The sequence below is a fragment of the Postia placenta genome, assembly GCF_002117355.1.
Source record: "Postia placenta MAD-698-R-SB12 unplaced genomic scaffold POSPLAscaffold_6, whole genome shotgun sequence".
Taxonomy (NCBI): Eukaryota; Fungi; Basidiomycota; class Agaricomycetes; order Polyporales; family Adustoporiaceae; genus Rhodonia; species Rhodonia placenta.
In genome coordinates this window covers 237,716-264,357 of record NW_020169837.1, presented here as the reverse complement: position 1 = coordinate 264,357, position 26,642 = coordinate 237,716, and the positions used below count along the sequence as shown (strand labels likewise).

At 53.3% G+C, this 26,642-nt stretch overlaps 10 protein-coding genes across 10 annotated transcripts; 2 read left to right on the top strand and 8 right to left on the bottom strand.

The window, feature by feature from the left end:
• Nucleotides 1-793: 793 nt before the first annotated feature.
• On the bottom strand, nucleotides 794-3,232 carry POSPLADRAFT_1046037 (hypothetical protein; the record flags this gene model as incomplete). The annotated part of the gene is made up of 13 exons (XM_024478931.1): nucleotides 794-906; nucleotides 1,056-1,071; nucleotides 1,106-1,158; nucleotides 1,208-1,311; nucleotides 1,373-1,478; nucleotides 1,529-1,611; nucleotides 1,663-1,952; nucleotides 2,012-2,406; nucleotides 2,465-2,669; nucleotides 2,733-2,824; nucleotides 2,849-3,018; nucleotides 3,077-3,125; nucleotides 3,187-3,232. The coding sequence occupies 13 exons, from the start codon at nucleotides 3,230-3,232 to the stop codon at nucleotides 794-796; spliced, it is 1,722 nt and encodes a 573-aa protein (XP_024339369.1).
• Nucleotides 3,233-4,129: 897 nt separating this feature from the next.
• On the top strand, nucleotides 4,130-4,901 carry POSPLADRAFT_1046036 (hypothetical protein; the record flags this gene model as incomplete). The annotated part of the gene is made up of 3 exons (XM_024478930.1): nucleotides 4,130-4,337; nucleotides 4,518-4,624; nucleotides 4,683-4,901. The coding sequence occupies 3 exons, from the start codon at nucleotides 4,130-4,132 to the stop codon at nucleotides 4,899-4,901; spliced, it is 534 nt and encodes a 177-aa protein (XP_024339368.1).
• A 2,280-nt stretch (nucleotides 4,902-7,181) lies between these two features.
• POSPLADRAFT_1055948 (hypothetical protein) lies at nucleotides 7,182-7,597 on the top strand (the record flags this gene model as incomplete). The annotated part of the gene is made up of 3 exons (XM_024480710.1): nucleotides 7,182-7,343; nucleotides 7,412-7,480; nucleotides 7,541-7,597. The coding sequence occupies 3 exons, from the start codon at nucleotides 7,182-7,184 to the stop codon at nucleotides 7,595-7,597; spliced, it is 288 nt and encodes a 95-aa protein (XP_024339367.1).
• A 262-nt stretch (nucleotides 7,598-7,859) lies between these two features.
• POSPLADRAFT_1046035 (hypothetical protein) lies at nucleotides 7,860-8,117 on the bottom strand (the record flags this gene model as incomplete). The annotated part of the gene is made up of 1 exon (XM_024478929.1): nucleotides 7,860-8,117. The coding sequence occupies one exon, from the start codon at nucleotides 8,115-8,117 to the stop codon at nucleotides 7,860-7,862; it is 258 nt and encodes an 85-aa protein (XP_024339366.1).
• Nucleotides 8,118-9,144: 1,027 nt separating this feature from the next.
• On the bottom strand, nucleotides 9,145-11,136 carry POSPLADRAFT_1046034 (hypothetical protein; the record flags this gene model as incomplete). The annotated part of the gene is made up of 8 exons (XM_024478928.1): nucleotides 9,145-9,585; nucleotides 9,646-9,756; nucleotides 9,811-9,928; nucleotides 9,981-10,155; nucleotides 10,208-10,413; nucleotides 10,470-10,492; nucleotides 10,546-10,690; nucleotides 11,075-11,136. The coding sequence occupies 8 exons, from the start codon at nucleotides 11,134-11,136 to the stop codon at nucleotides 9,145-9,147; spliced, it is 1,281 nt and encodes a 426-aa protein (XP_024339365.1).
• POSPLADRAFT_1169246 (hypothetical protein) lies at nucleotides 10,986-15,684 on the bottom strand. Its single transcript, XM_024488052.1, has 18 exons — nucleotides 15,371-15,684; nucleotides 14,980-15,319; nucleotides 14,651-14,932; nucleotides 14,339-14,593; nucleotides 14,005-14,280; nucleotides 13,911-13,946; nucleotides 13,823-13,858; nucleotides 13,555-13,769; nucleotides 13,231-13,494; nucleotides 13,027-13,172; nucleotides 12,590-12,975; nucleotides 12,179-12,520; nucleotides 12,064-12,123; nucleotides 11,987-12,008; nucleotides 11,642-11,937; nucleotides 11,470-11,584; nucleotides 11,364-11,417; nucleotides 10,986-11,309 (listed from the first exon to the last, which is right to left on the bottom strand). The coding sequence occupies exons 1-18, from the start codon at nucleotides 15,589-15,591 to the stop codon at nucleotides 11,176-11,178; spliced, it is 3,480 nt and encodes a 1,159-aa protein (XP_024339364.1). The 5' UTR covers nucleotides 15,592-15,684; the 3' UTR covers nucleotides 10,986-11,175.
• Nucleotides 15,685-16,137: 453 nt separating this feature from the next.
• POSPLADRAFT_1118551 (hypothetical protein) lies at nucleotides 16,138-16,359 on the bottom strand (the record flags this gene model as incomplete). The annotated part of the gene is made up of 1 exon (XM_024483495.1): nucleotides 16,138-16,359. A coding segment is annotated over one exon (222 nt), but the record flags the coding sequence as incomplete, so codon positions are not given.
• A 965-nt stretch (nucleotides 16,360-17,324) lies between these two features.
• Nucleotides 17,325-18,899, bottom strand: POSPLADRAFT_1141054 (hypothetical protein; the record flags this gene model as incomplete). Its single annotated transcript, XM_024485253.1, has 6 exons — nucleotides 17,325-17,540; nucleotides 17,842-18,050; nucleotides 18,298-18,360; nucleotides 18,397-18,436; nucleotides 18,460-18,713; nucleotides 18,785-18,899. 6 exons carry the CDS (start codon nucleotides 18,897-18,899, stop codon nucleotides 17,325-17,327), a joined length of 897 nt encoding a protein of 298 aa, XP_024339362.1.
• A 1,622-nt stretch (nucleotides 18,900-20,521) lies between these two features.
• Nucleotides 20,522-23,060, bottom strand: POSPLADRAFT_1046031 (hypothetical protein; the record flags this gene model as incomplete). The annotated part of the gene is made up of 14 exons (XM_024478927.1): nucleotides 20,522-20,736; nucleotides 20,811-20,918; nucleotides 20,981-21,087; nucleotides 21,145-21,182; nucleotides 21,235-21,304; nucleotides 21,447-21,514; nucleotides 21,576-21,842; nucleotides 21,909-21,999; nucleotides 22,055-22,124; nucleotides 22,183-22,248; nucleotides 22,300-22,410; nucleotides 22,522-22,590; nucleotides 22,642-22,814; nucleotides 22,876-23,060. The coding sequence occupies 14 exons, from the start codon at nucleotides 23,058-23,060 to the stop codon at nucleotides 20,522-20,524; spliced, it is 1,638 nt and encodes a 545-aa protein (XP_024339361.1).
• A 557-nt stretch (nucleotides 23,061-23,617) lies between these two features.
• Nucleotides 23,618-26,061, bottom strand: POSPLADRAFT_1142177 (hypothetical protein; the record flags this gene model as incomplete). Its single annotated transcript, XM_024485395.1, has 16 exons — nucleotides 23,618-23,835; nucleotides 23,887-23,988; nucleotides 24,044-24,150; nucleotides 24,203-24,240; nucleotides 24,292-24,361; nucleotides 24,418-24,453; nucleotides 24,509-24,576; nucleotides 24,630-24,896; nucleotides 24,958-25,048; nucleotides 25,107-25,176; nucleotides 25,235-25,300; nucleotides 25,352-25,462; nucleotides 25,514-25,526; nucleotides 25,579-25,643; nucleotides 25,695-25,852; nucleotides 25,904-26,061. The coding sequence occupies 16 exons, from the start codon at nucleotides 26,059-26,061 to the stop codon at nucleotides 23,618-23,620; spliced, it is 1,638 nt and encodes a 545-aa protein (XP_024339360.1).
• Nucleotides 26,062-26,642: the final 581 nt, after the last annotated feature.

Genomic DNA, 26,642 nt, shown 5'->3' with positions numbered 1-26,642 from the left:
AGACTTGTGGGGGATGACGTTGCGCACCGCCACGAATATGATGTCGGGGAAGAGAGATGACTATATTCGGCCGCGATTGTCAAGAAGAAAGAGGTTTTTAGGTGGCAACAATGCTGAAGGGATCTGAGCCTCCACCCCCGCTGGGATAGCCTGGCAGACGGCACGCTAGTCTCCTACTAACGAGGTCCTCGGTCAGCTTGTACCGTAAGTTTTCGACCATGTTCGCGAGCAGGAGGATGTGCTTGATGTTCCTGTTACTGCCATTACTATGCGAACATCTATGGTGTTTTGAAGATCAACGTACTGAAGTCAGCAGAGCATGAAAGCATCTGCCAAGACTGACAATTGTCGCAAAAACCTGGAGAGACAGACTACACGATTGTTCGTGTATACTACGCGTCGTCCAAAGCGTGACGGCGAAACACTAACATGGTAAATGATACCTGACCACACTATGGATGAAATCCACTCACCCCCCAATGATGGGGTAAATCCGGGGCGGCCTGTCAAGGTGACTGATCAGTTGAAATTGACAGCTCTTTGAAATGCAACTGCACGACGCCACTACTCAGGCGCGTCTGAAAGGCAGCATTGCACGGATGACTCTCATTCACATGGAACCATTCACTGTAAGTGTTGGGGAAACTTATCATGGCTTAATGATGTTTACCAAGATGACAGGTCGACTCACAATCGTTCCATATGAGCGCGACAGAACCAGTTAAGCTCGACCGAGATGAAGTCTGCCACTCGGCCCGTTCCGGAGAAACGCGGATGCGAATTTCATGATACATCAGATTTGATCGACAGTATCTGTCTCCGGTGCATCCAGCAATTTGATCACGATCTCGACGCTCGAACTTCTCTGCCAGATCTCCGGCTCTTCCTCCGCCTCGAACTTGGGCGCTAAAATACAACATGTTGCAGAACGATAGCTCATTACTAGAATACATCCGTGGCGAGCCGAGGCATACCCGAGAAGAAAGATGAGGGTCATCGACGTCGCTATTCATACAATGGAGATACCAAGACAGGCAGGACCGGTGTAGGCATACTACTGAGCGACGCTCCCTGACCAAGCAGACAGCCGGCCAGCTTTTCATACCTTGCCCTCGAGCGAGCGCTCCGACTTGGTCTCGTTCGCCTCGTGGTCCATCGCTGTGCGAACGCTCAGCGGTCTGCGGCAAAATGCATGGACACGACGTACCTCTCTCCTGTTTCCTGATATCCGCTTCGCGCTTCTCGGCCTTGACGGAGCCGAAGATGACATCCATCTCCTCAAGACTGCGGCCCTTCGTCTCAGGAATAAGCCTGCACAAAAGCGTAAACATGTGAGTCGCGACTCCACTGGTCAGCCTCGTGTACTACTTACAGCGTGAACACAGCCATGCCGCCAATGTTGATTGTGGCGAACATGAGGAAGAGCTTGTAGCCCAGATCCGTGACCATTGTGGGCGTCACCTTTGAGAGCACAAAGTCTGCGCAAAAGGTCAGTACACGACACGTCGAACGGAAAAAGAATACGCACTGAAGAGCCACTGTGACGCGCTTGCCGTCGCCAGACCGTAATGCCGTGTCCGTGTCGGGAAGATATCTGCGACGTAGACCCATCTGAAATACAGTCAACGTCCGCACAACCATACAACGTATGTGCAGACTCACGGAAGCGGCCCCCATCCGAGCGAGTAGAAACAGACATAAATGTAGAGCATCGCGGCCATCGCCTTGGATGCAGGTGGCGGCGTCGCAGCGTCAGCCGGTGGTGGGAACGTCTTGAGGAGCGCGCCGATGATGAAGAAGAGGACGCCCATGCCAATAGCCGAGACGAAGAGCGACAGCTTGCGGCCCCAGGTATCCGCGAGGAAGAACACAAAGAGCGTCGTCGCCACGACCTTGACGATGCCGTAAATTCCGGACGCAAGCAGCGAGTTCGACGTGCCCGTGTACCCAATCTACGGAACAGAGCGTCAGCATCACGACTGAGGACGGCAGCGTGGAACAGTAGCCTCACCGATTGGAAGATCTGCGGTGCATAGTAATTCACCGAGTTTTGGCCGCTCCATTGCTGGAGGATGAAGATGACGACGGCGATGACGAAGCGGATGAAGTTGCCCTTCCCGAAGAAGGCTTCCTTGAGGCCTAGGCTCGCACGCGCCTCGCGCTCCTCGTGGATGGCCGCCTCGATCTCTGCCATTTCGGTGCGGACGCGCTCGTCGTCCCTAGGCAGACGCCGCAGGTACGCCAAGTTCGCAAGCGCCTCTTCCGTGCGGTCCTTCGACGCGAGCCACCGCGGGGACTCCTTCACCGTCAGCAGGCCGAGTGTCATAATGCCCGCAGGCACGAGCTGGAAGCCGAACGGGATACGCCAGACCTCTGGGCCAGTCTTGATGTGCAGGCTGATTCCCACTGTAGGTCTGAGCGTCAACGATGCAAGCATATGGGGCACGGACAGGTGGGCACTCACGATTGATGAAGTATGAGATCATGACACCAACAGCCACCATTATCTGGAAGAAGCCAGTGATACGCCCACGGACTTCCTTTGGGCAGCATTCTGATACGAAGGCGGGCGCAACGGCAGAGATAGCGCCAATGCCGACACCGGCGACAACACGACCACCATAGATGTAGCCAATACCGCGCGAGCCGCCCGATATTGTTTGTAAAATCTGGATTAGAATTACATCAACGGGCGCCCTTGCAGAAACAGTGCGGGAGCAAGATCTACTCACGGCGCCGACAGAGAAAATGATTGAGAACATTAGGAGAGTATACTTGCGTCCGATGGCGGCTGTGTCCCAAACGTAAGTCGAGCCCTTGCGTACTGGAACAATTGTCCGCTACACACCGGAGAGGGGTGCGCTACCGATGGCACCGAAGAAGGCACCAGCTTGCAAGACCGAGACGACATTTGACGATACCGCATCTGACTTCTGGGCATTGACCGACCCGTCTGCGTTAATGAGGCCGAAATGCTCCTTGAAGTAGGTAGCAGACACTACGCCACCACCGACACCGCTATGACGACAAGCCCTGTCAATATTCGGCGGCGGGAAGATCCCCATGCTGCGCTTACGTGTCGTAACCGAAAAGCACGATCCCCCAATAGACGATGAACGCCAACCCTGAATTATTCGAAGTGTAAGGAGGATTGAGCGCGATGTCCCCAGAGCGTGAATAACGCACAGTACACCCGAATGTTCTGAAAAACTCCCTGCGTCACTTTACTCATTTTTGAGCTGAATATTCGTGCAGCTGGCGAACTGGGAGGACAGAGGGGACTGCAGAAGACGACCCTAGCGCAGACTCACATCAGGCGGGGTTTATAAACTCTCACAGCGCGCTAGCCCCTGCGGGCCGTCAGATCGAGATGTGTGGGGAAGTCATCGACTTGTGTGCCTGATACTGCCCGGGCCGCCGCGGCCCGGCCCTCCCGCCCCGCAGGAAATGCGGGGCCACCAGGGGATCCGTCGCTTTCCCCGCCTTCCCCACGATCGTGGACCTATACATCTTCCTTAAGTCTAGAGCAGCGTATTGATGCGCTCCCCGAGCACAGGTTTCTGCCACAATGGCGGATCCCTGCCCTCATTTCACCTACAATTAATTCATGATTAGGCCTTGCCGCCTTGAATCCTCGCGAAGCGCGGAGATTCCTCTTATCTATCGACATTAACGCTTCAGAATCCTTCTAGTAGCCCTCCCATTGCGCCCGGCTCTGCGACTCGAATCAGTCGCTTTGAAATCCCACGCGATGTCGATGTTACGAGGATCTCATTGTTCCAGCGTTCCACGATCTTCTACCATGAACCAGAGGCCGGGTCGACGAGGCTATTTTGACACGGTGTGCAGGGCTTCAGCCCCAATGGAGTCAAAAGGCCCCTATGAACCTCGTCCCCATCAGGCTTCGACAGGTTGTATGAATTTGTTACGAGAAAGGGTGCCTTCTGCACGCACCCTGCACGCACCCTACAGCCCAATTCTGCTGGAAAATTGATGATCTCTATTGGGAAAAGCCTGCACGGGTCGAGAGCGCACGTCTAAAATTAGGCGCGGCAATAAAATGCATCTTGGCAGCGAGAATGTTACGTATGGGCGTGCTCAAATTCCCCACAGCCATACGGAACCTCTGATGTCCGCAACGCAATCTCTTCTTCCGAGGACACCCGGTCCCGCGTACCTCCCTGATGGGCGTCCGTCACTGAGGCGGCGCCGAACGGCCAGCCTTGGGCATCCGAATAACAATGTCGCTGTACAGCATGGCAGCAACGTTCAGGCACGGCAGTTTGCGCTAGTGCCGTCGCGTATGTCGGGTTCATCCTGTCGTGTGACGTCCGAATGTATGTGATGACAATCGAGCGGGCGTTCGCGGCGCGGAGTCTCATGCCAACAAGCCGCAGAACGGCTGACAACCGCGTCTAGTAGCGCATACAACTCTGAGTGCAAACCCTGAAACTACGCCCGAACCAATTATCTGTCGTAAACACCAAATGTAGCTCCTGAGAATGTCAAACATGTAGCACCAAACATCAAACCGCCCGCCAAACGCTATAGTGCAAGTGCAGCGGCCCCTATTCCCATCGTGGTCACCAGCTTCAAGACTGGCAAACCCGGGCGGAGCCTTAGGGTCGATCGAAGCGGAGCCGATCCTAAATGCACATATTCCGATGACGCGCCCGCACTAGTACTGTACGATCGAGCAGGAGCAGGCGGCGCGGCGGCCCGGGCGAGGAACATGTTTGGGATACACGGAAGCGGTTGGAACGCACGCGACGGCATCGGGCTGCGGCAAGCCGCAAAAAGAGCAGAGTGCTGAAGCGCGAATGGACGGTAGTGTGGCGGAATTCAGGGAAACGGTTGCGGGAACGTACGATGGCGCACCGCAGCCGCTGAACGTACCTTAGTATTACTTGGGGGAGAACACGCATGTTCACAACCTCCGCACCTTCTGGATCGTGGAGACTGCCACTTGCGAGCGGACATGCAGCGACTCCCTGTGAAAATTGAGCCCTGTAAGACAGCATATCTCGCAGACACTTCGCTCATATTTTCACGAAGCACAGAGCCCTGTGGCAGCCCCCCTGTGGCCGGGTGTAGAGTTACCTGTTCGACGCTGATCAGCGCCCCATATATGGGCTAGGCTAGGTATTGCGAGCGAAATGAAATACTGACTGAGCGTGCTGCTCCATACTCACTCCTGATCCGCATGAGCTGTATACGCTGGAGAGAGCGGAGGTCCTGGCCTGTTGCCCTGTGTGAGTAATTATCTGGCTTCCTTGGCTCAGCATTGAAGAGTGATCAAAGGGACGCAAGAATGGTGGGTATAGGCTCCCTGAGGACCCGCGCGTGTGTTTACAAGTTTGTGAAAGCGAGAGCCTCATACTAAGGGACGGACAGGCTCCCTGCGTCTATCACAGAGTCCATCTATGAGCGCTTTACAGACTATTCATTTGAGCAAGATGAGACACGAACGCATAAAGATGATCAGCCCTTGATGTTAATTTGAGCAATTTGCAACCTCCATGCAGTGCTGCGTGAGGCAATCGATTCCTCGACTGGTGAGAGACTACTTGATTCGATCATAATCAGGGTACAAGCAGAACCGCAGACATTCAGAGTGCTAAAGAAGAGGTATGCGAGTGCGCCCGAGATGAGGCCGCTCCGAGTCAGCTTCAGCACCTGCAAGCGACTGTTATGAATGCCGCCTACCCATAGGGGTCCTCGCAATAGTGTTTTCAGGAGAACGACCCGATGCGTTTTATATGTGCTACTTCTCAGGACTGGTCGCGACTTACGCTTGTGAGAAGGAAATAAGCCGAGAGCGATCATCTCTTGGTTAGGAATGTTGGCGGTGGCTTCTTTCCCACGCACATTTCTATATTAGGACAGGATATCGGCATGCGATGATCCTGACCAGAGTGAGTCTCATGAGCTCGTTGATCATCCGTCTTTGCATAATAATCTTGCGTTCATCTCGGGGTTTCGGTCGCGTTAGCTTCTCAGAGATACGAGAGTGCATATCTTCAATATCCACAACCGTTGGTCAACACGGGCATGCTTATGGCCTCTAAACTAGTACCGACAACTCAAGATTTAAGAGCCAAGGTTCAGCTGTAATCTCTGACAATAGATGAATGCATGCACATAGCATCCATGGCAAGAGAAATCTGGAAGAATCATAGCAATTGACATAAGCACCCATCCAAAGCAGTGTAGGACTGGCTGACTGATCGCTTTTCATTCAGGTCTTACATGATGTTGCAAGCAAATTAGGTGACTGTTGACCTGCAAACAATTGATTCCATGCTCTGTAGAGCTGAGCTGATAACATATTAATACAACGCGTCTGGCTGAAACCTCCAGCTCATCAGTTTGACTTTTGCTGGAGAAGTGTCTTCATGTTCAGAATTTTCACGGTGCGTTAAGTTAAGGTGAGCTTCCCCCCTTGTAAGCCTTATATCCGCCAATCGTACGCTTATACAACTAGCTGCCTTTCCACGCCGTTAGAAAGATCGCTTTATACACCTGGCACATTATGGCGTCAGTCTGCACAACCAAAAACTGTCAAGTCCTTGTCAAAGCCTGCGCGTTATCACTCAGTATAAATGCTCACCTATACCCAGACCAACCTTTTCAGGCTCAAAAGGAACGTTGCTACGATATAGCAACGCGAGACACCGGGAGCGCGCGACCACAATGTTGATCGTTTCGCCCCCTTCGCAGGTATGGGCACCCAATCCTCCACTTCCTGCCGCCTTCTTACCTTACTGATACTCGGCGCACACTGTCCGACGACTGTGCCCAAGGTACTATTACAAAGGAATGCTTAATCGTGCGAGATATTACCTTCGTTGAGATCTCACTGCCACCCGGGCCTAAAATCGGACACCGTACCCTGTGCACGCTGCATGTCTTGAGATCTCTTATGCTCGACGACCGGGTGATCATCAGGATCGCTAGGCACCGAGTTCCTGATATGTGTGCCTCTCCTTTGAAGATCGCGCTTGCACATCACAACACTCTCATTGCACGGGCGACTCTGACTCTGAATGCGATGCCGGGAGGTACAAAGGCAGAGAGGGACAGCCGGGTATGGTACTCAGCCCGCTCATCACCTATCCCTCTGCGTCCCAAGTCGCCCACCACTTCATAGCTGCCCAGTTCTGCTACCTGAGCACGTCATGATGTTCCCGGTCAAATTTGACTTGAACATCAAGGTCAATAACGTGCACACAACGACTATTGCTGCGCGCCCCTCGTCATCGCATTCGCACACACCTTCACCCTCGCATGCACCCTCGCATCCGCATACATCGTCACAGACGAAGACGACGAGCTCCAGTGCAGTGAGTGTGCCCCCATCAGCGGGGACGGGGAACATACATACTCATTCTGGGAATGAATGCCTGAGCAGGTAAAGAAGCCTACGGCATCCAAGTCTTCCTCTTCCACTTCAGCGAAGAAGACGTCTTCTAGTAGCGGAGTCAGTGCCGTATTGAATACATGATATGCAGCTCCTCACTGTCTTCTACCGCACAATTAGACCAAGAAGACCTCGACGACGAAGACTGCGCACAAGACGACTGGTCACAAGCATTGATTGAGACGCTTCTATGCTCTGGGCTTGTGGTGTCGTACATCGCCAACGGAACTTCGTCATGTACTTCTCGCTATATATTTGCGCTGGACACAGAATCCGACATGACACTTCCTCACACTGGCCGCGCTGCGCAGCACCTGTAGAGACCCCAGATCACCACGTTCCATTCAATGAACTCACTACAGACGTCACAGATCTCTGGAAGTCTCAGCCCTCCTCTCCCCTCCATCACCGCATCACCCGCAGTCCAGCATAGGATATCTCACTCAAGGTCATCCAAAAGATCCTCCCGCTTCGGCCTGATTCTGTTCATCAGCATCCGGTGCATCGCGGTTGGGATGACTCTGAACGGCGCGGGCTCTGGCTTCGGCTCGCGGGCGGCGTGCACGACAGTGGTACCAATCATAGGGCGGATGCGCACCCAGGCGGGCACGACAGGTTCCGGCTCCCGCTTGTCCATCGCGACGCGGAAGTCTGAGGGCATCCAGGGATCTGGTACCGGCTCGCGTGCTTCGAGCATCCCATCCCGCGCGGCGTGGTAGTAGCTATTCAGGAAGCCTTGCTCGCTGCCGTGCACCGTCGCGGGATCCAGTGGGTGGACATCAAGATTACGCTCAGGGTGCGTCTCGTGTGGGAGCACCACAGTGCCGATGCGAGCGAAGGGCAGCTTGGTGACTACCAAGCGTGAGACGTCAGTGACGGGGAACTCGGCATATGATGACGCAGTTGCGGGACTCACCGGACTGGAACCGTCTCAAATATCACGAACCTATTGAGCCGCAGTCAGTACAACGATTCAAATTCTTAGCTGAGCTCAGGAAACATACGGCTCCGGCTCTGCAGAAACTGAGATGAAGAATGTTGCAGTTGCGACCGCAGCAATGAGAGCAGTGGTTGCACGCATATCGAAGGTGCAAAGAGAATGAGCGTATGAGAGAAATGTGTATTAGAAAAGCTATAGAATCGTAAAAGTGTTCAAGCGCAGCTAAGGATACTCGTAAGCAGCCGCTTTGCTACTTGGGAGCGAATGTGTTTACTTACTAGCCAGTACCGATGCTTGTGGGTCGTGAGTGAGCTGAGGGCTGAAGTGATGCCATGCGTCTCCCAGGGTTTTATACTGCGTTGTGACGTATCTTATCATTTCGATGGGGCCGGAACACACAGCCATCGCTAAGTGCACTGCTACTATCTCGATCGTTGATGATCAAGAACAGTTGAATCTCACACACCGCGTAATTTTGTAAAGGCATAATTTGAGACCAGGCTTTGCCCGTGACAGGTCGATGGTCTGTGTGGATGTCGGACTACGCACGAGACGGTCGCATTGGAGTTACCGGGCCAGCGAGCAACAACAGCCCGACTTCTGATATAAATAAATATCATCGTGCTGGAAAGTGATTGGGAAGATCCATCGCTGCACCATCTACTGCCCTCTAGTCGGTTCAGTGCCAATGTGGACTGTTACCCAGTCATACATCGTTCAAGTTCAAGCGTACGCCAAACCTGTTGTAATAATTTACAGACGGCCAGGAAATCCTGTGCGGTCCTCATCGCTTAGCACATACCCAAGCCACTAGGGCAAGCACTATCAGAGTGGACGCCCACGATCTCGCTGTGCCTGCCATCGCTCCCCGCAGAGATCCTGGTGCTGCCCGCGCCGATACGAAGAGATCCATCAGGTGGGGCTCAGGGAAGAGAGACTCGTTATTATCCGGCACTGGTTCTGTGGAGGAATTGCCCGTGTCTGTGATGTCTGGGAGGACAAGTGGAACAATGTAGTCGTCGGTATGGGTCGCAGACGACGGGGAAGTATCCCAGGATTCGAAGTCAGCTTCGGCGCGAACTTCGGGTAGCGACGACTTGAGGACTTCAGCTTGTGCGACACCCCCGAAAAAGTCGGTGACAAGTGCGTGGGTGAGCGGCCGGCCAAAGAGGTCGGATCGGACGCCAGCGTTTGAGTCGAATTTCTTGTAGTCGTAGATGTTGAACTGTGCAAACCCCAGTCAGCAACAATACCAACCCCCTGGGCGCGATGAATCATAACTAACGAGATCCTGCATGGACGCTTGGCTGGTCTTGTTAATCCCCTCCATGAACTGAAGGATGTAGTGGGTGAACTTGTCGATAACGGCGACACCAATATCGTAATCGTTTTCGTGCTGCAATTAGCCGTGAGCACGCAGAAACGACGTTCGAAGTATGTGTCTGCTTGCCGAATAGGAGTTCTCATGAATATCCGAGGACCCTGTCGCGAGGATGTTTGGAGAGTAGAACTTCGAGTACATAGTGTTCGCCTGACAGGTGTCGATCATGAAGAAGATCTCGTTATAGCTGCAATGAGGTAGGTGATATGCGCCTGCTTCATGGAGAAGCAATAACATACCGTTTCTTCTGCCACATCTGCTCGAATGCATCTGCGATGTCGAACGCACTGATCTCCTCGTTGTCCTGGAACTTCAGGAACTCGTTGCCTCCATGGCCGGTCATATAGACAAAGATGTTCGACCGGTCGTCCGTGAGCAGTCGCTTTGAGCGAGGGACGGACGGGTCCATGCGTCCTGTTCTGGCCCATATAGGCACTCAATGCGGCATTAAGTCATGAGGGCTTACCGGTCAAGACTCTGAGGAAGTTCTCCACCGTTACCTCATACCCACGGTAGTCCACCTCGATGTTGTCCCCGTACAGGTCAAGCGAGCGGGCTTGGTCTGCGTACACACACCCCGGCACCTTGTTTCGCGGATTGCATGCCACATCGTCCGCAAGCATCAGGATGATGTTCGAGTCGGGAATGCCCAGCCGCTTGACGGTGCGATACCTGCGGCGCCGTGCAATCAATGCCTACCGTCTCACCGCCGACGCGCACTCACGTACATTCCCAGCGCATTTGCCATATGCTGCGATCCCCGTTCGTCACACCGAGTCAGGTAGCATCTGACGGAGGACGCACCCGGTAGTTGAACCAATACCGCGACGCGCACACTAAGACCGCCCAGTTGTTGGTATGCCCTGAAGTACTGCCGCCATGTCTTTCGAAGAACTGCCGAGCAGGTATATCTTGGCTATTGACTTGGGCACAGGTAATACCAGTCCAGCTTAGAATAGAGAGAAGTATGCAAAGGGACCCGAGATTGACGAATGGTGGTACGTGCATAGTGTGTATTCTCAAGGTCTAAGAACACCCGGTCCAGATGGCGCTCTACGTGCGACTTGCGGACGGAGACAGCAGTATATCACCCACCAAGGTGTGGTGCACGCTCAGATTATGTTTTCGCCAGTGGCAAATAATGTTGTGGCATTGGAGGATGTTGAAACAAGTTCCAGAATTCTCGTGTTTTGTATTGCCCATATCATCGTAAGGAGTATCAACACTAGGCCCCAGGCCACAAAGGAGTCGTACGGAAATAAATGTAATAATCAGCAAGAAAAATACAGTGATTACACAGCTAATGAGAGACATATAGCGCCTGCTAACATACGTTGCGAATACTTGTACAGTGGGATATAACCGGAGCCATGATGCAAGCAGAGAAGAAGCCATGCAGGGATACAAGAATGCAGAGAAGAAGCGGTATCTAGATCATCGCCAGTCGCGGAGCAGGGTCGACACTGGTACCGACGAGCGATGTTGTACTCGACTCCGTGCCATATGTGCCTTGCGCTCTCCTGCAAGCTTATTGATAGCGTTGATCAGGTCACTTCGCCTTAGAGGCTCTACGGACCATCGCAATTCAATATCGAGACAAACAGAATTAGAAAAACACGCACTCGTGATGTGGTCGTCCATTCCTGCTTGCAGACAGCGTTCCCTGTCACCAATCACTATACACAAGAACGTCAGCGCGAGCAAGCATTGCGCAAGGATCATACGTACTGGCGTGTGCAGTTAATGCGATAATAGGGACCGGATCCAACCCGTGTGATGTCTCATACGCACGAATGAGCTCTGTGGCCTCCATACCGCCCATGAAGGGCATGGACACATCCATCTAGATATTCGTGACCAACTGAATGAAGCACACCTGAGTCGCGAGGGATGAACTTACGAGAATGATGTCGAAGGGCCTGTTCCTCTGGATACGTGCCTTGAACGCATCCACGGCTAATGAACCGTTCTCCGCAATTTCTACCTGGTGGCCGTACTTCTCTAGAATCTTGACAGCTAACTTCTGGTTGACCAGGTTGTCCTCAGCGATGAGAATATCGTAGGGCACATCGTTCTCTGCGACGACTGGCGTCACCGTGTTCGACTCCAACGCCGAGATTAATGCTGACGCGAGGTCTTGTGCAGTCACCGGTGTCGTGACTTGGGAGGAAATACTGTTGTCGAGACACCATTTCACTGGAAGAGCATTAGAATGGAGATCGGAGGAACGCGTGAAACGATTCACAGTTCAGACGCGGTGTGGATTGCTGAGACGGGCATGACTATGAGTGAAATCCTCAAGGTCATGCGACGATGACATACCGGTGTCAAGAGCACAATGGGAATGTACCGCAAATGCTCATACTCGCGTAAGCCCTCAGTCTATGAATGTCAAGTAAGCGAGAATCCTATAGTGTATACACAGATTAGGACATACCACACCGAGCGAGTCGACGACAATAGTATCGATATGAGGGCAAGTCGCCTTATCTGCGACTTCGCAGACTTCGTGGACGACGTATGGGCGTAAACCGAGGTCCATGATCCTCTGGACGACGCCCGTGCGGTCGTAGAGGGTGTCGACGAACAAGATGTTGCGTTTCTGGAATGGCTGCATCTTGCTGAGCGTCGCCTCCATCGACATTGGGCTAATTTGCGAGCTGATAGTGAAGAAGAATTTGGAGCCGTTGCTCACTTCCGACTCGACCCACATGTTGCCCTGCATGAGGGTCACGAGCCGCTTCGAGATCGATAAACCGAGACCAGTACCACCGTACTCCTGCAGAACAAATTCGGATCAGCACGCCTTTCCCGGACGGCAGCCGCAGAAAGTGAATCCGGAACTTACTCTCGTCGTAGAGCCGTCCGCTTGACAGAACGTGTCGAAGATCATTGTCAACTTGTCCTTTGCGATACCGATGCCCGTATCCGACACGCAGAACTCTAGTGTGACGCTCAGGTCGTCAAGAGCGAGGAGGCGACAGCTCAGTGCGACGTGTCCCTTCCGTGAAACCTTAGACGGCGTGAACTTGATGGCATTTCCAACAAGGTTCGTGATGACCTGGCGAAGACGGAGGGAGTCACCAATGAGTTGGTCCGGAATCTCAGGGTCCACGTCATATGTCAAGTCAAGCTGGTTTTGAGAGGCTCGAACGACCAAGGTTTTCAAGACGCCGAACACGCTCTGGCGCAGCGAATACGAGACCTGTTCCATTGTCATGCGACCGGCCTCAACTACATGGCACTGTTAGCACGATTGTGGTTCCCTGACAGAGAGCGACCTACTCTTAGAGATATCCAAGATGTCGTCGATAATCAGTAATAACGAACGGGCCAAACTGTGCACTAAGAGCAAGCTCTCGCGCTGGGACCGGTTCAAGTCGCTATCCAGTGTCAACTCGGTCATACCGATAATACCATTCATCGGCGTCCTACACGATAGTAATCAGCACCCATCGATCACCGACTGCTTGTAATTGAGGCACACACCTGATCTCATGCGACATGTTCGCCAAGAACTCGGACTTACTCCTATTGGCCAACTCAGCAGCCTCCCTAGCAGCTGTGTTCTTCTGAATACTGTCCCGCAAGTTGAACACCATCTGGTTGATTTGGGTCTTCAAGGAGTCCATTTCACCGCTTGCCTCAACCGTGATGAACCGGCTGAAGTCGCCATCCATAGCCGCTGCGGAGATCTGGGCAAAACCTCGCACTTGCGTTGTCAAGTTGCTAGCCATCGTGTTCACAGACATTCTAGAGACAAGACATCAATGGTTAGCCAAGTCAGAAATAGGTCATAACGGAGAAACTGACGTGATGTCCTGCCAGATACCCTCGACGTTACCGACCTCAGCTTGACCACCAAGTTTGCCCTCGGTTCCGACTTCTCTGGCGACTTTCTTGACTTCCGCGGCGAAAATGGCCAATTGGTCAATCATAGAGTTGATGGTGTTGACTAAGTCCAGCATCTCTCCGGACACAGATACACCAATGACCTTCCTCGTCAAATCACCTCGAGCGACAGCGCGCTACATACAGTGATAAGTAATGGGCCATGATGCGCGTATCACGAGAGACTCACCGTTGCTACTGCGATGGTCCGCACTTGTAATGTCAACTACGACCTAGAGTTAGGCCTTTTCATCAATCGACATGACATGGACGCTTACATTGGCGGCCATGACGTTGACATTATCCGTCAGGTCCTAGAACATCAGGCCATCAGACTCAAACCAGGGATCTCCGGAACACACTGTGACGTACCTTCCAGGTACCACCAACGCCCGTAACGCGGGCCTGGCCACCCAACTTACCCTCCGTGCCGACCTCCTTCGCGACTCTTGTGACTTCGTCTGCGAAGACGCTCAAACTCTCCGTCATGCCGTTCACCGTCTTCTTCAAGTCAAGCATCTCTCCACGGACGTCCACCGTGATGCGCTTCGTCAAGTCACCGCCAGCGACAGCCTTCGTGACTTCCGCGATCGAGCGCACCTGGTTCGTCAAGTTCATGGCCATCAGGTTGACGTTGTCCGACAAGACCTACAGTCATGTCATTGTTAATGTTGTCTGTGAGCAAAGGAGGTCGCAGGCTACTCACCTTCCACATGCCCTGGACATCCGGGACGTAAGCCTGACCTCCCATGATACCTTCTGTGCCGACCTCCAAAGACACTCTCGTCACCTCGTTCGCCAATGTCGACAAACGGGCCACCATCTGGTTCACAGTGGTCTTGAGTTCAAGCATCTCACCCTGCACATCGACGTTGACAGTCCGGCTGAGGTCACCGTTGGCGACGGCCTTCGTGACCTCTGAGATCGAGCGCACTTGGTCCGTCAAATTCGTGGCCATTTTCTGCGATGCCATCGTCAGACCGTCTGGTATAATCAGATGAGCCACGATACAACTCACGTTGACGTTGCGCGTCAAGTCCGCCCACGTCCCTTGCACCCCCTCGACCTTTGCCTGACCACCGAGTATACCCTGCGTGCCGACCTCCAAGGCGACTCGTGTGACTTCGCTGGCGAACGCGCTCAACTGGTCCACCATGGAATTCACCGTTCGCTTCAACGTCAACATCTCACCCTCGACCTCAATTTCGATCTTCTGCGTCAAGTCTCCCTTTGCGACAGCCGTCGTGACCTTAGCGATCGACCGCACTTGATCTGTCAAACTAGAACACATTCGATTGACCTAAGACGGGGTCAACGGTGATCGAGGAGATCGGCAGTGATACTCACATTCCGCGTCAACTCTAACCATACGCCCTCCACGTCCGGCACATGCACCTGACCACCCAATTTACCCTTCGAACCGACTTCCAATGTGACCCTAGTAACCTCGGCAGCAAGCGTCCGTAGCCTAACCACCATGCCGTTGACCGTATTTTTCAATTCCAGTATTTCACCGCGTGCGTCGACCTCGATTTGTTTTGACAAGTCGCCGAGCGCGACAGCCTTCGTGACCTTTGCAATAGACCGCACCTGGTTCGTCAAGTTTGCCGCAAGTTTGTTGACCACGCCCGTGAGCTCACGCCATGTGCCTTCAACGTCTAAGACTAAAGCCTGACCACCGAGTTTACTGATAGACTCCAGTGAGCAACATGTCGCGATAAGACGTAACGGCACTCACCCTTCCGTTCCGACTTCCTGACTGACACGAGTGACCTCCTTAGCGAATTGACCCAATTTGTCCACCATAGCATTGATGACCTCCTTGAGCTGAACCATGACCACACCCTGAACGGGGACCGTAATCTTCTGCGACAAATCGCCGCGAGCGACCGCATTACACACGCGCGCGACGTCCTGTACCTGTGCCTTTAACAATTTGAGCTCCTCGACTGCGCTCATGCCGCTCTCAAACGCAGCGGCAGCGAGGGGACCAGGAGGAACAACGAGCGGGGAGCTGATTGGCTCGCCCGTGAACGCGGTGACCTTCGAGATAGTTGCACTGTCCGTGATGACCTTGCCGCAGCTCGGGCAGGCGATGTGGTCGGCGTGCGACGAGGGTGGGGCGGAGGCCGGTCCGTTGCTGTTGCTGCGGTATGCCTTCTGGAGATCCAGCGGGTTCACGACGCCCTCGAGCGAGATCGTCATCGGCGACGGGGTGCGCCGGGAACCATTCCGTGCCGATGTAGGAACGGGTGCAGAGGGCGTGGGCTCGCCATCGCCGTCGTACATCTCGACGTCCTTCGAGTTGCTGCCTGAGCTGACCATCGTGCTCGGGATGCTCTCGACGGAGCTCGTGGGCGTGGTGAAGAAGGGGGATGCGTTAGTGGCGGTCTGGCTGATCGAGGTGGGGACGTCGCCGTTGTCGCTGCGCGAACTGGACGAGCTCGACGAGCACATGGACGGGCTGCCGACGCTGCGGCGCTTCTTGGACTCTGGGCCGCATGCTTCAGATGCTCTGATGGATGCTAGTGCCTCTTCAGCAGTGTACATGCGGCGTGCCATGGCGCCGAGCGAGCGCAAAATGCTATCGGTCTGCCAGTCGGCAGGCCCGTCATACTTGGGAATGGGCGAGGAAAGGGGGCCGAGCTCATAGACGGAGAGGAGAGCGACGAGATGCTGAAGGAACGGGTGGGATATGTGCCCGCGATAGTCGACGATGGGCGGCATCTTCGCCGTCGACAGAGAGGATGTCGAGGGGGAAGGAAAGAAGGGACAAGGCTAATATCACAGTCGCCAATTCTGAATCAGCGCCTGCCCGGCACGCGCTATACTTACTCTCCACCGAATTCTCCTCGCTTGTCCTTGCCCCGGCAGTCAGTGTGCGGTGAAAATTGCTTGACAACCTGGAGAAACGTGTTTCGGGACCGATTGCAACGATGAGGGCGCGAGGAACGAACCCACCTGGGGATGAGGGGCTACTCGTATAAGGTACGTTAAATTAGTCAGTTCTGCCTGTTATGGGGTTATGCGGAATTCTTGTCTGCAATTTGAGGACCTCAGGCACCGCTATAACAATAGCGCTGAATGCCGTCATGTTCGGCGCCGGGTCATCGAGCCGCCGCTCTCTTCCGCGAGCTCCTACATGGCGGTGACATCCGGCAGAAAGGAAAAACCTTTACATCATCCCGACGGTGAAGTTGAACCATGACAACCACAACGCTTCCTCTCGCGTACAGCAATTGTCGACTTGATCGAGCAACGTGAGAGCTGTGCCAGCCGACGTGGTTTAGTCGGCCCGCTATCGATTTGCGAAAGCGGGCAATGCGTGTGCCTTGCTATTAGATTCTGAATATGCATTGAGCCGTTCATTCTACAGTGCGCAGGACGGAAGACAATCAAGCAGGTGTTGTAGCCTGCTCGCTCGTCTATGGTGAGCAGCAGCCACGGACCCGGAATTATGACGCAGAAGACACGCTATATGTTGCAGATATCTTGATTCTGACAGGTCCCAGCAAATCAATCCTCGCTACCCCAATTGCGTCAAGGTAGAGTGTCCGAGGTCAATCACCCTGTTATCCTTGTGTCGAGCGTCGCTCTTGCGCTGCCCATCGTGGGCGTTAGCTTTGCAGCCGCGCCACCCAGCAGTCATGTGAACGGAGCCAGTGTGGCCGCAAAAACACCTTGCCCTTCCTTCAAGACGCCTCCGTGATCCGAGTGGACTCGTTCGGGAAGCCCTGGTACCATGGGAATGGGCTACTGTCGTACACGGTGAGACGTTTAACATTAGCGGGATAGTTGTGGAGCTCATAGGACGGTCGCTGGGCTGCCACTGCAGAAATGGGGCACGGTACCGCTTGCAGGCTTGGAGCGGCACGGATGCCAAGAACGCGATTCACACTTATCGCATACTGCGAAGCAATATGAGATTGACGCGCGTTATGACTGGCTGCCATCGTAGGCACGACCGCGCCGCCGTCCGTGTAAATCAGCGCCGACGAGCTTGACCGCCCCATCGCTGTTGTCTATTTGGAATGACGCAACTGAAGGTCATGGGAATATGCATCTGCACTGACAGATGTCATGTGCTGACGGGGATCTCTTTGCAAGTGAATGCACGAACTCACCGCACAGCCTTGCGCGCAGCGGCGACTTGCTTCTCACACAGTTGTAAGTGGATTGACGACTTGTCAATCTGTCAACGTAACTGACCTTGTGACCGGTCGTAGTGCGCGAGGAAATAAACCCAATCGGATGCTTTGCGGAGCGCCTTTCTATCCGATCGTAAACTCCAGATAAACAATAACAATGAAACACTTGAATACGCGGGAGGCCGGCGCACTCGTCGTCTCCTCGGGGTTGAATGCGTCGACGCATTTCCATTGCGTTCGACTTTCCCGGCGAGGCGATCACCGTGCGACCTGCACAGAAGAGCGCGTTTCGTGCGCGGATAACACGGACAAACTGAATGAGAGAACGCGGCCGTCGGTGTCTGAAGGTGGGAACGAAGCGCGAGGTTTACCTTTCGGCGCCATTATCGATATGGCTGGAACTAGACGGAGAAGTATTCAGAAGACCCGTGCAGTTGTAAAACAACCGCAGTCTGCGGTAGCATTGGTGAGTTTAGTATGTCGCAGTCCGCTATCAGATGGACTTGCAGTCACGCACTATGTATCGCCGAGGCATCTGTCCTTCGTTTCGCTCCAACGTCAACGGCACATGTGCCTCGTACTGAGCACATCTGTCTGAGAAGGATTCTTGACGCACTCGTCGTTTCCAGAGAGGAAAGGCAGATTTCGATGACTATCTGCGCGTTGACGTGAGACTGACCTGGTTTGAAGGTATCACCTTCAAAGCAAACATGACATCCCCAACAGTCAGCTCTTCATCCACGACGGAAACCTCTTTTTCCGTCTGCAAGAACAGTGGGCTGGTCAGCTCTTTGTGCCGCATATAGGCTGAGGACAACTGACGAGAGACAGCGTGCTGACCGTAGTAGCAGCACGGAAAATTCGTGTCATATGCAGGGGTTGTATCGTCAGTTGGTCTACGATCCCAGCCAGCGTCCCTACTTCCATAACAGGCTCGGGGCCGATGGCTATATGCGCGTCAATAACCGAGTTACAGGTTGTGACTGATAATACGTGAGACTGACAATGACTGTATCCTGTCGACACGTTTTCATCGTTATACTCTCCGCCGGTATACAGCACATACGGGGAGCAGAGCTTGCTACAGCCTGAGTGCGCTGCCAGCCTCTTGAATGCCATATCTTGTGTGATTGGATTTATGACTCCTGATCGCTGCACGAATTTTGAATGTCCAGCTGAGCATGGCAGATGGTGGCTATGATGTCGTAGGCTGCCTGTATGGAATCGGTTCATGTCCGCTGCTGCTCAGCGCGACTAGCGGCGCATGGGGGCACTACAAGGATTGGGGGAGAACGTGGAAGAAAGAAGAAGAGAACGTTCGTCGGCGGGCCGGAGTGGTCGCTTTTTATATCCATATCCACATACCAAGGACAGCAGAGGGCGCTGCACCGTCGGTGGCGTCCAGAACGCGTGACGTCATCAGAAGGTGATGGCAACGTCTGGAGAGCTGAGCGAAGAGGACTTCCGTATTAGGAAGTCATCCTGCTCGATATGGCTACAGTTGTTTGCTCGAGCAGTCCAGTAGCTTCGCGCTGCGGCGGCAACTGGCGTTGTGTCCTCGCGGTCAGACTTCATTTATCATTACGTGTGGCATCCTCGCAACGTCCGACCTCACCAGTCGAAGTAGACGCATGGTCAATGCATGCGATATTCACATGGGCCCTGAGCTCCTTGTCGAACGAATGGCTTCGCGAGAAAATGTTAGGCCACGCCTTTTACGCAAAGCATACGCCGCCTGGCCGCATACTTCGCTCCTAAAAGGCAAGAGTCGGATAGAATCCAACTCCGCGAATCACACACGCATGATCGAGCCCTCGGTTTCGGGGATCCCCGAACAGCGTTTCTTCATACTAAACCGCCGTTGTCTTCCAGGACATTTTTCAGCTTCAGGAGTCCATGCGACGTTGTGCTTAGGCGTCGAGATTAGTGGCTTGCAGGAATGCCCTTGAGTTTGTATACCCACGGGGCGCCGGGGCTTGGCCGCCTGCAGGACGTCCCCAGGAAACGGGCTCAGATGAGAAAACCAGGAGGTGACATACGAAGTATATATGAAATTCCATGCGGTATAGTAAGCCTGTGAATGGACAGCATGATCCTATGACGTTATCAATGCTGCATTCCATTTGGATAAGGTATTGGCAGACGAGTATGCATGTTATGGGCTCTAGGGCGTGAAGCTATTTATTCGCTTCGCCGGTCTGACACCCGTTGCTCTAAAGTAGTCTCGGAGAGACGTTGCGGAAGGAGGGATGCATATGACTCTAACCTGCTGCGAGCGCTATCACGGCAGTAAAGTAACGTATCGCGGACATTTCGATCATTGTGACAGTGTGGTGCTCCGTGTGTGGAATATCCCGAGCAGATTGGTGAGGCATAAATGTGTCGTCGGAAACGACATAGTATGTATGGTTGGACCCCTGTTCATAAAGGGGACCAGTGTGTATGATTTTGGCGTAATTCCCTCAGCATGACCGATAAGCCTGAGTCTTGCTAGATACTCTGTTCGCTATATCGTTTAGCATGCTGTCGGGCGCGTTGCTCAAACAAGCAAACAGAGCTTCTTAGATGGGAGTAATCACTCATGAACCACCCACCATCTGCCCAGCCAACTGCACACAACGCCATCACGACAATCACACGTATGTGCATGTGTCGGCTCCACGCATGTCTCCGTTGCTCTGTTATACGAGAGGGTACACGTCCTTTACGGAAGAGCCCAGACGCTGCGGCCCAGGCGCTCTCTACAACTTCAAAGAAAGATTAGTGAGCAGGGCCATCGGCGCCGCACGAAACGTGTCTGGCGTGAAGTCGAAATCAGGAACCGGGTCCTGGAACGTGAGCAGGGACGCCGTCGCATTGTGCGCGCGCCACCGGGGCCACTGGACGCCAGAGAGGTGGCTGACGTTCGCGGGGAGCCCCGGGGGCGCGTTGGGGTTCAATTGTGTGACGAAGTTGACTGGAAGAGGGATCGCACGCACCCGGGTGAGCGCGCGGCAAGGAATAAGAATAAGGGGCGGCGGGGGAACGCACCGAGGGCGTCCATGCCGATATAATCGACGTGCGCGAAGAACTCGGACAGGTCGGACGCGTGGGCGACGCCGAGGTACTTCTGCGGCGTTGCCTTTGGGCGCCGGAACACTGGGAAAGGGAAAGGTGCTTTGGTGAGAACAGGTCGCGATCCCTGCGTTCGGGCGGCGTACGGTATGCCCATGCATCATGTGTTTTTGAGATCACGCTAAGTGTGAGCCTGCGGGGCGCTTGGAACTGCCAATCCCCGGTGAACGCGGCAATGCGCTTGTATTGAGGGCTGCGATGCGGTGCATTGGTGAGGGGAAGAAAGGGATGTTGCAATGCATTTGCTCACGACAAGGTATAGTCATTCCCAGTGTCGAATGGAGATCCCTGGAGTGTGATTGTAAGTGAAGACTCCTTGCGGTCTGGGCTCTTGACTGACTAAGCTAGGATCATCCGGGTATGCTGACCCGACTGCTGCAATTTCTGCAGGGGTCGCAACAGGTATATAGCTGAAACCCCCATTCGTAAGCAGATGCATCTTGATCGATCAGCGCACTACGCATACTTAGATCCGATATACTGTAGAAACTCTTCGTCCGTTCTATGATGATGTCGGTCAGTTACAATTCATCTATCGTACGATCCACTGACGTTATGTTTAAGTTCCCCAAAGAGAAGAGCGTCCCTTCATCCTCGCAGTCACCAGAGATGATAGGCACCTATGTACAGGACGTCGCTTACATGAGGGCGTGAATAAAATGGTGCAGAGGCAAAACAGACCTTTGCGTGCAGACCCATCAGGAGCGATTGCTGCGGGTTGCGAACGAAAAGGTCTCCATCAACCCGAGGTGCCCAGGGTAGATTATGGGCCGTGTAGCTGAACATGGTCGGCGTCTTGTTGACCGCTGCAATGATTTGCTCTGCAGGAGCCTCACGCAGGCATGCCAAAGTATCGGCTTGTCCTGAGCAGCCGGTGTGGTCCACCAGAAAGTCATAGTACACTTGCCCTTCGGAAACATTGCGCAGGGCATACGCAGATCCGGACTCCTGAAAAACGTGTGCATTCAGGGGACTTGACAGACATATGCGCGCTATCAAGAAACGATTACTGACCATCACCGCGGCGCGGAAGAGGCCTTGTGCGTCGCCGTTGTTGATGAGCATTTGGAGGCCGACAGAGAACGATCCGGCACTCTCCCCCCAGCTGTAGCGTTACGCTAGTCAAGTTGCCGGGGCGTAGACAAGCAGAGGCGGCTCACATCGTGACTTTATCGGGATCTCCTCCAAATGAGGAGATGTATTGCTGCACCCATTCCATTGCGAATCTCTCTATATGAGATATCAGAGACTCTCCGCCTAATCCGAGCACGCAATCAGAAGTACTCACGATCTCTCAGGCCTATGTTGGTCAGCCTAGCCTTTTCGACTTCCTCGCCTGCCAGAAAACCGAATGCTGCTGAACATGAGACATTGCGTGTCGGAAGCGAGATTCAATTTTCCGCACCATTGAGGCGATAGTTGAACGAGACAAAGATGATCGGTTCGCCCAGGGTGATAGAGCGTGCGACAATAATATTGCCTGGGTTGCCTCCTGAAGCGCCTTCCACGAAGGAGCCTTAGAAACGGTCAGGAACGAGAGCACACTTCAGTGATAGTTGATATTACCTCCGTAGATCCACTGTGAGTATGAATTTAGCCCTGTATTTCCAGGGACCGTTAGACCGACCTACAAATAGCACGGGCAGCTTTTCAGAAGTGTTCACGGTCGCAGGCGTCACGACGTTCACAAAGAGACCTAGCCACATTGACATCAGCGTATGTACAGCCTGTATAGCGGGCATCTCACAATCCTCTGATACATGAACAATAGAAGCTGAGGTTGATACGGCTGAGGCTGACGTGTTTATCGGCGGAGGAGCAACATGCTGCGCGAGACAAGCTGCTCCATAGGATGTTGCAGGGCGCACGCCGTCGAATATATTTGGCGCCTGGGGAGGTGCAAAGCGAAGGTTCCCTAGTCTTTGTTGAAACAAGCAGAAACAAGCAGGTATGAAGTGGTCAAGATGTTGGTCAGACTCACGGTGGCTGGGCATACGGCATTCCCAAAAAGGATGTGACATGTCCTGATGTCGACCCCTGGAAGGATCCATAGGGGAGCGTCACCACTGAGGCGTCGCTCGTGATCAAAAGGGGCAGTATTCCCGCCGCAAAGAAAGTATTGCACCACTGGAAAAACTGCATGAGGACAGAGAGCGGGTAAGCCATGTTAGGGCCCCATCACTGACCTGAGCGGTTTATACGGGCTAGGTGACGCTCGCACGACGTTTGCAGTGACGTCTGACTGATGCCTCGTTGGGTGCAGGGACGCTAGTGTGACGTCAACAAGTGTTCACCTGGTGTCGCTGTAGCGTCTTTCTCCGTTCCACTCTGTTGCTGCAGTCAGTGTTAGCCCCGAATGCGTCGCGCCCACCAAGCGCCGGCGAAGCATCGCCCAAGCACCGTGCGAGCGTCAGAAACACCATGCGCAGCTATTGGTGCGGTCTGCTGACGCGCCCCGGCCCACCTTACAAGAAGGCTGTGCAGCCGAGTGATTACCGGAGTTTCATGCTTCTGAGAAATTGATGGAGCGGCGCGTTGCATTGTGACTGCGGTCATTTCTTCACAGTCCTGCGGCGATACAAATGCTCATAAACCTTGCTATCCGATCTTTGTGGTGGAAGCTTCTTTCGAACAGGAGCGATGTTCCTACTAGCCTGACATGTGTTCCTGTTACATGAGAGTACACGTCCATTACGGAAGAGCTCATATGCTGATGCACAGGATCACGGCATCTGCAGAGAAAGAGCAGTAAGGAGGGCCATTGGTGCTGCACGGAATGTGTCTGATGTGAAGTTGAAAGTGGGAATCGGGTCCTGGAATGTGAGAAGAGACGGTGACACATTGCCCGAGGTCCACCGAGGCCACTGAATACCGGAGAGGTAGCTGACGTTCGCGGGGAGACCAGCAGGAGCATTGGGGTCTAGGTTCGTGACAAAGTTGACTAAATAACATAGAATCAGCGTGCGGCGAATGAAGTAATGGCGAAACATACTGAGGGCGTCCGTGCCAATATAATCAATGTCAGTAAAGAACTCGGACAAGTCTGAAGAATGGTAGGCGCCGAGATACGGCGTAGATTTTCCGCGCTTGAATACTGGGGAGATGTGTGTTGGTCAGCTCAAAACAAGATCTATGTTGAGAGAACGTACGGTATGCCCACGCGTCCTGTGTTTGTGATATTACGCTGAGTGTAAGCCTGCGGGGTGCTTCGAATTGCCAATCTCCTGTAAATGCAGCAATGCGCTTGAATTGAGGGCTGCCATGCATTGGTGAGAGAAAGACAGGGATATCATAATGCATCTACTCACGTCAAGACATCAGCATCTCCAGTGCCGAATGGGGACCCCTGGAGTGTGAGCGTAAGTAGAGTTCCCTTCGGTCGGTGCTATTAACAGACCAAGCTAGGATTATCCGGGTATGCTGCCCCGACTGCCGCAATTTCTGCAGGGGTCGCACCAGGTATATAACTAAAACACTCATCTGTCAGCAGATGGTTCTTAATAGATCAAAGCACTGGGCTTACTTAGAGCCGATATATTGTAAAAACTCTTCGTCCGTTCTGATGCGATATCGTGAGCCAGAAATACAGGTCGTCTGTCTTGCGATTCACTGACGTTATGTTCAAATTACCCAAAGAGAACAGTGTCCCTTCATCATCACAGTCACCAGATATGATAGGTACCTACAGCGTTGCTGCCATGAGGTGATGAATACAAGATGCAGTGTCAGATATACCTTTGTGTATAGACCCATTAGGAGCGAATGCTGTGGATTGCGAACGAAAAGATCTCTGTCGAGACGAGGCTGCCAGGCTAGGTTATGACCCGTGTAGTTGAATGTGGTTGGTGTCAAGTTGACTGCCTCAACAATTTGTTCCGCAGGAGCTTCGCGTAGGCATGCTAAAGTATCGGCTTGTCCTGAGCAGCCGGTATAGTTTACCAGTAAGTCATAGTACCCTTGCGCAGCGGATACATTGCGCAGGGCATATGCCGATCCGGACTCCTAGGAGACGTACATTCAGAGACTTGACGGGCATATGCACTATCAAGAAACAGGTACCAACCATTATCGCAGCTCGAAAGAGACCCTGTGCATCGCCATTGTTCATGATCATTTGGAGACCGACAGCAAATGCTCCAGCGCTCTCTCCCCAGCTGTAGCATTGTGCTCGTCAAGTTTCTGGGACAGCGTGGACAAGTAGAAGCGGCTCACATCGTGACTTTATCTGGATCTCCTCCAAACGAGGAGATGTATTTATTCACCCATTCCATTGCAAATCTCTCTATAAGAGATATCAGAGACTCGGCGAATGGTCCGAACGCGCAACCAGAAGTACTCACGGTCTCTCATGCCTATGTTTGTTAGTCCAGCGTTTTCGACTTCCTCGCTTGCCAAGAAACCGAATGCTGATAAACATGAGACATTGCTTTATGGAAGCTAGATTCAAAATTTCGCACCATTGAGGCGGTAGTTGAACGAGACAAAGATGATCGGTTCGCCCAAGGTGATGGAGCGTTCGACGATAATATTGCCCGGGTTACTTGCCGAACTGCCTTCTACGAAGGCGCCTGTGGGATGTTCAGTAACGACGATACGCTTGATTGATGGTTCATCTTCACCTCCGTAAACCCACTATGAGGATGAACTTAGCGTTATATTTTGAGAGACCTACAGACGGGCTTACGAAAAGCACGGGCAGTTTGTTGGAAGTATTCACGGCCGCAGGCGTCAAGACGTTCACAAAGAGACCTTGCCACATTGACATCAGCGTATGTGCAGCTTGTATAGCAGGCATCTCACAGTCTTCTGATACGTCAGCGAGAGACGACAGCTTTATCGTTAAACCCTGTGGAGGGCTACCAGTCTGCTGCAGACAAGCTGCTCCGTAAGATGTTGCAAGGCGCACGCCATCAAAGGCCTCTGGCGCTTGAGGAGGCGCAAATCGAAGGTTCCCTAGCCTTGGTTGAAATCAGCCGGCATGGAGTCGATGAGATGTGTATTAGACTCACGGTGGTTGGGCGTACGGCATTCCTAGAAAAGATGTCACACTTCTAGATGTATTCCCTTGAAACGACCCATACGGTAGCGTCACCAAGGGTTCGCTTGCAATCGCAAAGGGCAACAACCCTGCTGCAAGTGAAGCAATATACCACCAGAAATGCTGCATGATAAAGTTGTTCTTTTGTGAAAGCAGAGAGCGAATCAGCCAATATCAGGCGGCACCATTGACTTCAGCGAGCTATTTATGCGGTCTGAGAGCCCGTTCGGGCTCCCGGAGACTCACGCGGGTGAAAGGGTCCTCAGTTGCATCTGCTGACATGCCCGTGTCCGTCCCACGATGAGACTGTGCATCTCAAGGGTCGCTGTGGGTTCGAACTTCTGAAACGCTGATCGCGCTTCCACCGCCGCAGCCCATGGTAATCGAGGTATTTGATGGAATGGCGTTGGCAGTGGGCGGTCATTCATTGACACTCGCGCAGCGGCACAAACGCAGTTCTTACTACGCGATATTTGTGGTCAACCCTTCTTTCGAACAGGAACGATCATTTGAACAGGCGCAACGTACAGTGGCATTATTTTGATGTCGTGAGACTCATGATGCAGCGCACGGTTCAGGCTGGATCTTCATCCATCGAGAAAGGCAACAACTGACCGGGAGGCAAAAATCCAAAGGGAAACACTGGACGAACATAGTGGATGGTACGACAGACATCCCAGCCAGAGCTGCGGAACACGGTCACGTGCCCA